At 37.9% G+C, this 10,446-nt stretch overlaps 1 protein-coding gene across 1 annotated transcript; it reads left to right on the top strand.

The window, feature by feature from the left end:
* Window positions 1-1,099: 1,099 nt before the first annotated feature.
* On the top strand, window positions 1,100-4,545 carry AKAIN1 (A-kinase anchor inhibitor 1). Its single transcript, XM_042839094.1, has 2 exons — window positions 1,100-1,151; window positions 1,365-4,545. The coding sequence occupies exons 1-2, from the start codon at window positions 1,100-1,102 to the stop codon at window positions 1,553-1,555; spliced, it is 243 nt and encodes an 80-aa protein (XP_042695028.1). The 3' UTR covers window positions 1,556-4,545.
* The last annotated feature ends 5,901 nt before the right edge of the window (window positions 4,546-10,446 follow it).

The raw sequence follows: 10,446 nt of genomic DNA, 5'->3' as shown, positions 1-10,446 counted from the left end.
AAGCATGCTTACATTTTTACTCTTAGCCAGAAATCGTATAGTATGTATATCATGGATATAAAAAAAAAAAGTACTTTTGAACTTCTTTCAAAGAAATATTTGAGATAATGAATTGTTTAGTTCTTACAGAATAAGGTTTAATTATTTTGCTAGTGGTTGGTTTGGTCTCACAAATCTTTGTATAGTCTTTCATAAGATAAACTGGTGATTTTACTTTACTTTTTGTTTCTATCTAAAATTTTCTTCCAACTATTTCTTAAGAAACAGTATGTCTCACAACTCCAAATGTGGACCTCTTATGAGAGCATCTGGTCTCGTCTGATCTTTCATTCACTCTATTTTACTTCTCTCAGGACATAATTCTTAATAAATGCCTTCAAACCAGACAGTGAAGTACAAATCCCATTTCATGAACTATGTGAGTATAACACAATGGATTAAGAAAGAACTAAGAATATTATCTCAAAAGCCTTTAAAATCAAATCTAGTAATGCAATTAAGCCCCTACCCTAAGTAATTCCATTAGCAAGTGTGTTTTCCTAAATCCCTGTAGGTGAACCTCGACCATTTTACAGCATTCCTTGTTTCCTATCAAGTCATCTTTTTTGCTAGGAAACAAAGTAGTCTCTAATCTACTTTTCTTCATTTCCATGCTAGTTGTCACAGAACATTACTTTTGCTCCAGGTTTTAGCATTTTGGTGAAACTAGAAACTATCACATAAAATGTGTAATTTTTTTTAGGTTGCTGTTGGCATTGGAGTTTTGTTTATTTGTTTTCCTACTTTAGCTGTAGCAATCTGAGCATTTCTTAATGTTTTTCAAATGCTTTTGAAAATGTAGCTTAGGATTAATGAACTTACATTTAAGAAAGTGTTTGCATTTAAGCCAATTGGAATTCAGTGGGTGAAGGCTTTTAATTTTAAGTAAATAGAAACCTTAATGAAAACTGTTTCCTTTTATGGTCATGAATGAAAATGCATCGGAACTGCAAAATGAAGTCAAAATCCCTATAGAGAAGCTCACATTTAATCAAAAAGGATATGATTCAGAGATAGATGAGGGAAAAAAAACACTTTCCCTCTCTTGCTGCAAAATAGAATGATACTTGTTTCAGCTGTGAAGACGCAGCTGTCCTTGGGCTGGGAAGCAGGTAGCTGAGGTCTATGACTCAGTCTCCCTCTTCATTCAGATAATCCTGAGCATGCAGCAGGCATTTTACACTCTACTACAGCATCTTCTGTGGTTCCCTATGTCGTAAGCTGTTCCCAAGTACTCCTATCTCCCACCCTTCTTACCCAGTTCTCTATTTCACAGAGTAGCCACAAATGCTTAAATCACCTTGTTTGTCGTTTGGTTCTGACAGGTGAGAAACAAGGACCGGAGCAAGACGAGGTTAAGCTGCAGAATGCCAGCAAGCAGATAGTGCAGACCGCTATCCTCCAAGCTGTGCAGCAAGTTTCTCGGGAGAACCAACAAAAGGAGAAGCGAACAAACAGCAGCATGAGCCTCCAGCTAGAAAGAGGAAAGTTAACCAAGAAGCATGAAAAAAAGTAAAGGAGCAGCTTGTTCGTATTGATCCTTCCGTCTGCCATGATTTCAGCCTTCTCTTTAGTATCAGCTGTACTGCTAGCGCCATGTTACTGTTGTGAAGCAAACCAAAGTATAATCAACACCTAGACATAGAGTAAAGCTGCAATAGTCTTCAGCTGAAAAATGTTAAGTGCATTAGATGACTAACTCCATATTTACGCAGTGCCTCATAAAAGAAACAATAACCATAGCTGTAAGGGTAGTTTCAAGCACAAGTTTTATTGTATGGACATACTTTCCAAAGCTTGTTGTCAGTGCACTTCCCTGTCAGTTCTACGTGCAATGTTGCTTCCAGGCCAGCTGGTCAGACTCTGTCTTACCGGGTTCACTGAAGCTGTCTTCACAGAAGAAACAGTTTACTATTGTGTGTAGCAGAATGCTCTCAGGCTGCTTTGAGATATGAGATTGTCATTTGTTTTGATTAACCATGGATGTGTAAAATGGATTTGGCAAGTTTCAAGAACCATTCTCTTTTTTTTTTTTTTCATCCTGGAAAAAAGAAAAGCATCCACTATGACTTTGCAGCAACTATGGTCTATGTCTGTGATCATAGATCTGTGATCTTTGTCTCTTTTTGTAAGAAGTTAAAATAAGTACTGAAGTTTTGGTCCACTTATTTGAAGTACCTTCTGAACTTCTGTACAAAAATCACTTGTGCCTCAACCACTCCTTTTAATTTTCTTGATATTGAAAGAAGAGAAACAGATATGCTGATGTGGAGTTTGGTAGCTATGAAAGTTTTGAAAGTTTGCTGTGACTTGATTTACAGAAATGAATACTGAAGTGGCTTCACGAAAAAAGATTTTGACTTTATTAATATTTGAAGAATGGAAATACACTGTGTCTGAATTCTCTCATGGTAGAGGTTTCTCACCTGCTGGGCATAAAGTGACTTTAGATATTTGCAATTGTCACATAGATTGACCTCAGATAGCGCTGCTTTAAGCTGGTAATGCAGAACTTATCCTTTAACTACTCTATATAGCTGAAGAAATCCATTATATTTCTGAAAATACACATTAAATAAATGCATCTTTAACTTTTATGCTCCCTTACTGTAATGATGATTGCACTATTACACAGCTTAAGTGAATAATAGTTTATTTCATTCTGGAAATGGCTTGTAGCTCTACTTCATCTGAATTCTTGTAGTAATATACCTAGAAATATGTTGGAAGCAGATGCAAAGAATCTGCAAAGTAAGATACAAACTTTCATAATTGCTTTTCTACTCAGCAAGATGTGTCTCATAGTGACTTTTTGATTTAAGTAATTGGCTATTACTATGCTCTACTACCTGTGTTAATCAATTTCAGGATTCTTTCTCATGGCTAGAGGCTTAGTCACAAATAACCACATACTGTAATATTGAACCTCTTAAATCTACTTGTGTAGTGAAAATGCTAGTCACAGCTTGAACCAGTGACTGAGCATCTGGTGGGAAGGCAGAGCCAACCCAGGGGAACTCAGGTGCATGTAATGCCCCTGAGTGAAAAGAAGGGGTAGAACCACGATCCACCCCTTCCCAGACCTCATTTAGGGGTTGGTGATGGGAGTGGGGGTATCACTTGCTGGAGATTTTTACATACCTGAAGCCTTCTAAGAGTAAGCAGATTCTTTTCTTTGTGTCCATAGTTGGTGTATTGGAACTTATCTTATCTGCTGTAGCCTAGGTATTTGCTACTGTGCTGTCATTGTTATGTTTTCTATTGTACTGGTATTACAGCTTGTGTTGTTTGGTTGTTTCTTTTAACAGCATTGAGTTATACCAGAAAATGCTCCAGCTCACTCTTTATTTCATTTAAAAATGCTAAGATGAATTCAATGTGAAGTTGTTAAAAATCCTCTAATAATTAGGACTTAGCTATATTGCAAGTACACAGTTTGTTTGTTTCTCTAGGCTCTGGATGGATTCCTCAGCCAAGCAAGCTTTGAAAGAAGGAAATATTTGGTCTAGAAGCATGTGTGTATTTGTTGTAATAGTTATATTTTTACTATTAGCTTTTTCATCAATTGTCCTTCAGTTAGGCGATAGCTCTTTTCTGAACACGCATTGTGTCTTTGCTTTCTGAGAGCCTAAGAAAGCTGTCTGTGAGTCAAGGTTCAATTCTGAAGCTGAGGAGCAGGCAAGAGGAGTGGATGAGGGAAAAAAAGCCTCCTGAGGAGGCTCTGTGATGCTAAATGGTGTTTGCCTACAGTAATGTAAGAGGGAGAACTACAGGACAACAAAAACACAACTTATTTAGGATTATTCTACTTTTTTTTTTTTTTTTTTTTTTTTTTTTTTTTGCACAGAAACTTGCAGGACGTGTATTTTTATATCTTTCTGGTACTTGCACCTTTCATGGACTGGAAGTTTACATGTCCATATTTTTTTCTTAATCTCTATGTTATGCAAATAAGTACTTAAAAATAACAGTGGATATAGGCTTTTTGCTGTTACTTTGTATGAACCTATTCTACCCTCCTTCCACTGTGGAAGGAGGTCTTCTGTATTATCTCTTTACTATCTTAGCCCTTTTAGATACATTGTTACTCAACCAGTACCTTGTGCCCTTCATTTCAGTGCTGTCCTAAGTCTAACATCATAGAGAAAGAATGATAGGAAGCCTCACAGAGCTGTGAGGTGGTTTGATAGGAGACTATCAAAAAAACCCAAATACTCTTGCATAAATAGCGTAGTTTTCCTTGAGACCCAAATAATGAATTTCCTACCTATACTATATGTCTCTAAATTAAGGCATGCATTTAGTATCTCCTATCTGTTGACAAAGGATGTTCTGCACACTATTTGCATCTGATGTACGTAGTTGAGATCTATACTGCATGCGAGGAAAGCGGGTAATTTTAGTAAATTCATGGGTAGATCATATTTCTGGGAGAAAAACACAGACTATAAATTATTACAGATGTGATGCAGATTGGATTACAAATAAAGAAATTTCAACACCTTATGTGACTCTGGTTCCTTGTCAAAGAAAGGGAAAAAAATGTTCAGATTATGTAGGAAGTCTTTTGAGAAAAGAAGTGTGCTTGGGAGGTTTGTGGTACTGGAAGAGTTATCCACCACAATAATTTCTATCTTAAAAATGCAAGACAATCAGAATGGTATCTAGACATATTTAAAACAAATTCAATGCATTTTAGCACTGTCAATAAGTAGAAGGATGCACAAATATGAAAGTAGACTTACTGCTTCTCTTCCCACAAAGTAGAATCAGGCATCTGTATCTATCCTGCTGCTGCACTTGCTTTATTTTCATTTAGGTTGATTATCATGGTTTTATTACTGTGCTTGTGTTCTTTGTATTGTAATCAGGCACTGTTCATAAAGCAGCAGTACCTAAATGAAAATTTGCATGGATGCAGCAAAATGTTGTAAGCGATTACTAAATAGCACTGTTCATAAAGTTGGTGGCTCTGGGCAGTTACACTGGAAATCCTTACTATAAAATGAAAAACACAGTGTAACTTGGAAACTAACATTTTCATTTTAACATTTTAGAAAAATAAAAGCGCTCTGTGTTAACATTATCACTAAGAACTGGAAAATCTTGGATGTATAATCAACAGTAAATGATGCATCTAAAAACTTTAATTAAAGTCTCTAATATTATCATCTGATTTTTTTTTCGGGAGGGGGGGCAACAGGGGGGGAGGTGGAGCAGTATTCTTATGCATGTCTGACTGTAATGTATCTACAATAATAAGAATACGAAAATAGCAGTGTAGCTGTTCTCAGTGTGGCTACCATGACATATGCTGTGCTTGTCTTTACATGAGTGGTAATGTCAAGTGCAGGAGTTAATGAGTCATTACCAAAAGCTTTTTCTGACAGTGCTTAATCTAAACTTCAGAAAAAGGTATGGGGAAATAAAATATATTCTTGAAAGAATATATTCACCCTTTTTCACTTGCTTACCTTTCTGGGGCTACGAAGAAAATGAAATCAGTGAAAATCTATATATTGGCATAGTTCAACTTCTCTCAGTTGGTTCCTGTGACGCATTAATGAAATTGTTATAAGAGTATGTAGAGGTGAAGAGGAAAACTGAGCTGTTGACAATGTCTTTCTTCCAGTCACCAGTCTTCCAGAGTAAGGAGCAGCCTTACTTGTTTCCAATAGATTGGTTTCTCATGGCTGGCTCTTTGAGGCCCCATCAAATAAGTGCTGAAATAACCTTCTGCCTTGTTTTAAGTTTTTCAGAACAAAGGGCTTTCTGTGGCCTACTGGTTTTGAATTTGGACTGTATTCCATTCTAAGGGAGTAAAAGTGAGGACTCTCTCTACTTCTGTAACTACTTTCATGAAACTTTCTGGACATCAATGTGCATGGGCTTCTGAAAACACCTACATCTCTGCCAGATTTCATCGATTTCCTTCCTTCCACAGAAGGGTGGATGAGCACACATCAGCTATGCCTGAGTTCTCTGGGAACACCAAGAAGTAGATGGATGTGTAAATGCTTCTAAGCTGCTCTTTTCTGCTAGACAGACTCTTTGTTCAATTAACATAGCTTATCTTTTTTTATTAATGTTTCTTCCAGTGGCTTGCTACTTGGTTTTTGTATATGAGCTTGCAAGCTTTAACATTAAAACGACAATAGTTCACTTCTAGTTACTCTGTGGAATCATGTATTCCACCGTGATGTGGCTTTCATGTTGTGTTTTTGTCTTTTTCTTTCACTAAAGGTGCATAGCAGTAATAAGTAATGTCCTAGAGGAAATAAATCTGTGGGCTTTTTTTGTTTGTTTTTACTCCGTAGACCATAGCAGAAGGCAACAGAGTTCAGGTCATCATGAATCATTTACATATGTGGTGAAAGTAGCTGGCTGTAGATCTCACGTGAGAGCTAATTTTCTCTCTGTACAAGCTGGAGGCAGAAACCATCTAACTTGATTCTAAAAACATGGAAGTAAGATGCTGCTAGTAGTTTTAAGCAAAATGATCTATGAGTGCTTTCAGAGTTGAAATCCATTTAGGATCATCAGCTAGTGAAGTCTCTAATTGCATGCTTTGTGATCTGAGGTGGAAGATGAACATTACTGTTTTGTTCTGAAGACTTAAATGCTACTTCCTTGCATCTGTTGGAGACTTTAAATGGCATCCTTTGGCTGAGTGAAACATTTGCTACTGCTCTTGGGAGTCAATAGCTACTATTCTTTGCATTTACGTGTGCAAAAGCATTCCAGAAGATTAAGCCTCACTCTCCAGTTGCCAGAGTAGTTGTCCTTGCCATGTATTTATAATTTCTTAGTAAACATACCTCTTACTAATGCTGTTTTCCTTTATTTCTTTCACATAGGACAGTTTATTATGAAAAGCCTCAGATACAAGATGAACAATCTGCTTCCACAACAAGGAAAGTGAATATAATAAATCTTATTTGCTTCATCGGTGGGATATTGACTCTTTCCCACAGCTTATTGTACAGGTTTATTTCCAAGGAGAACTGTGTTAGCCAGTGCATCCTTAGCTTCTTGCTGATGTACCCACGGGATACTCATCTTTAATACTTCTGGGGAAAAACTATTCCTGGTGAACAGTTTGCCCTGACTTATGAGAGTTGACCAGGTTTATCTGACATTTATTTGATTTCCCGCATATTCCATCAATGAGAGTTAGGTGGGAACAGGGAGTCTCTTTGGCTGAAAGCTGCAGGCAGCAACAGAGGCTGCAGTGCCTGGGAAAGTGGCCCTTGCAATGCAAGTTGATCCTGCAGCTCTTTTCTTGACCTCGTACATTTCTTTATTTCTTTATTTCTATATTTTCATCTCCAGGGAAAAAAAAAAAAAAAAAGTCAAGGGAATCTACAAAAGAGGTTCTTGAGAGGATCTGGTGCATTCCTGCAACATTTTCAAATTTAAATGAATCACTACAGCATCATTCTCCCCTCTGGTGACTGTATGAAAGAACAATACCGGTGCTTCCTCAGCACATAAAAACAATGGGATGCCACCTAGTTGAGAGCTCTGCTTCCTCTCGAAGGTACCAAATTTTATCTTCTGTCTGCTAAAACTGATTTTGAAGATCAGAGCCCATATCAGGTGATGGATGGCTCATCATCACCCTCAGAGGAGCTGAGGGTCTAGATGAGAACAGGTGGGGATCCAGGCTCCAATGAGCAGACTTCTGCAGAGAGCACTGGCCTTCTACCTGCCCAGAAAGGTTCCTGCACTGAGCTAAGCAGCTAAGCAAGTCCCTCTTTGTCTGCTGTTGTAGTGGTTAGTTTGTTTGTTTTTAGCAACAAGCCCCTGGGTGTTCTTTGTTCACCGTCAGGCAGGAAATAAAACACACTAGCAAGCAAGTCAGGAATTCAGACCAGCCTCCAGCATAACTGATGTGTGGAAAAACCTTACTTCTAGGCCAAAATAGGCACATCTTCTGTAACTCGATGCATGCCTTCAGGTTTTTCTTCCTTATAATCCAAGGAAACATCGAAGCCTAGAGGATTAAGTTAACTTCCTTGCTTGTTTGATTGTTTATTTTTGCATGCTCTTTTTCACTCCAGCTGACCTGTGCTTTATCTCTCAAGGTCACCTTCTTCCTTGTGAGGAAAAAACATATAGAATTGGCCCCCTAGTCCCTGTTTGAATTTGTGTCCCAGCTCAGGTAAAGCTTTTCCTTGATATAATCAAAAAAAAAAAAAAAAAAAAAAAAAGAAAAAAAAAAAAACCCACCCAAACCACAAACAAGCCCATACCTTTACTGCATGTTTCATTTTTTTTTTTTTAACTGTTTTTCCTGTATTCGCATTGTGTGTTGAAACTAAAGCTGTGTTTTGATTCTGAAGCTATCAAAACAACTACATATGCTAAATCCTCACTTCCTTGAAAAACCCCTTACTCTTATAAATCAGATTATATAACTCCATCTGCCCTGGTAAGAATTAGGTTAACTTCTATTCTGCCTGCTGGCAGGCTAGAAGGCTTGTTGATTTGTGCGTGTGTGCATGCATGCTGTATTTATTTTGTGTGTACTTTCTTCCCACTTTCAAATATCAGTATCTCAGACTATTAGGACACTTGATGATTTGGGAAGTTAACTATGCAGCTAGGGAGCACGCTGAGTGATTGAGAATTAAAATCCGAGCCGCAGTAACGGGGCTACGTGCAGAGCTGACAAAATACAAAGATTCTGAGGTTGTGTCTTGCAGTTTAAAGGTACCATAATAAACAGTCCTGAACAGATTATGATGTCTGGATACTAGCAGCTTTCCCTTGCAGATGGCAATGCTGTCAGTAAATGTCAGCCTTTGGTCTCTAAGTATCTGTCACATTTCATTAGGGCAGATGTATGACTGTGTTCCCTTGACTGCTGAGGTTTGACAGCAGATAACAAATAAGTTCTGCTTGTAATTGTCCCGTTCGTTATTATTTTGTGATCCATTCATTTTACCCAAGTGCCCATCTCCACAAAAGAAAAAAAAAAAAAAGAAAAAAAAAAGAGTTCCACGTGAATTTTTTGTTTCTTTCAGAATGTCTCAGTGTCTCTAGAGGAGCAGTGCATCAGACTGAGAACACTTCACATTTCTTTTGCTGTCATCTTGCTTCATCTTGGACTGAAACTCCAGAGGTACAGATGAGAAGAAAACAACATCTGGTAGCAAGGGTTGTTAATTAGCAATTATTTGTCACCAGCAATGCACCTTCCCAGTTCTTTTAGCACACAGTTATAGAGCAACAGTTGAAAGGACAGGCCTTGGGTACCGCTGTCTCTTCTGGTACGAGGACCTTCGTGACTAAAGTCTCTCAAAGAGATCACCACGGCAGGAAGGAATAGGATGAAAGGCCACAAGTGGACACCAAATGACCCTGAAAGCACAAGTTCAAATTGGGATGGTGCTAGAGCTGTGGGGCTGCTCTGAAGAAGCAATTTTCCTACAGATTTTTACTGGTCTTCTCCTAGATCTCCTTATCCCCTACAACATAAACCACTTAAAACTATGTTTTTGCAGAGTATATTATTCTAGGTGAAATGAAAGTGCATTCTCTTTCTTAAGTGTAAATTGCTTACCAAGCGAAATATTGTATTTACTGAACAGATCCTCCCTGCTCTGTTGTTGCCTGCTAATCACTTTATGTGTTGAGGAAGAAAGTAATCTGGAGGAGGACACCCTGTTGCAGGTGAAATCTAATGTCTGCATAGTAACAAAAGTGGCACACAGCGGCAACTGAAGAGTGATGCCAGACTGTCAGCATTGTTTTCAGAGACTGTTGCAAGCCTACATCACAAGTCTTGCACACTATTCCTGTTCCTATTTTGCTGAATATATTTTTGTGCCTGTGAGAGAGGGAGACAGGTTGATGCCATTACCTGTCTTGTTTCTGAATTATTGCTTTTACTGTTAAGTGAAAACCATTAACTTACCTGTTATTAGATAAAACTTGTTCTGACAGCAGCTGAAGATCAAGGGATGAAAAAGCAGCTGCACTTTGTGTGTTTAGTACAATCATAGGTTCAGAAAGCATTAGTAACTTCAGAAAATGAAGATTTCCAAGGAAATCTGGAGCATGTTAGAACAAGAGTAAGTAATAAATATTCAGTGGACTTTGCTTTCAGCAAGAACCTTTCCTATGTGCTTGTAAATGAACTTATGATCTTATTCTGTCATCCACAGTGGTTCTAAAACCTCATGTGAACAGCTTCTAATTTCACATATATTCACAAATCCATCTCCAGGAGATAAATCAATGATAGGGAATCATTATTTTCTAGCAAGTGGAATAAAACATCATTATACTCTATCTCCCTTACAGATGAGGTCTACCTGTACTTTGGCAAAAAGGCAATCTGCCAAGTGAGCCATTATGCATCATTCCATGCCAATCACTGCAAATTGAGGGGAGAAAATC

The sequence above is a fragment of the Centrocercus urophasianus genome, unplaced genomic scaffold (assembly GCF_019232065.1).
Source record: "Centrocercus urophasianus isolate 14NV4802_14NV808 unplaced genomic scaffold, USGS_Curo_1.0 seq_11, whole genome shotgun sequence".
In the NCBI taxonomy this organism is placed as follows: Eukaryota; Metazoa; Chordata; class Aves; order Galliformes; family Phasianidae; genus Centrocercus; species Centrocercus urophasianus.
Note: the sequence above shows the minus strand (reverse complement) of the source record. Positions and strands in the feature narration are given on the sequence as shown.

Excerpts from the sequence above, each read along its gene's own strand:
- AKAIN1 (XM_042839094.1), top strand. The coding sequence starts at position 1,100 with ATGATACTTGTTTCAGCTGTGAAGACGCAGCTGTCCTTGGGCTGGGAA. Across the intron at positions 1,152-1,364 it reads GTCCTTGGGCTGGGAAGCAG|GTGAGAAACAAGGACCGGAG; the intron begins GTAGCTGAGGTC and ends TGGTTCTGACAG.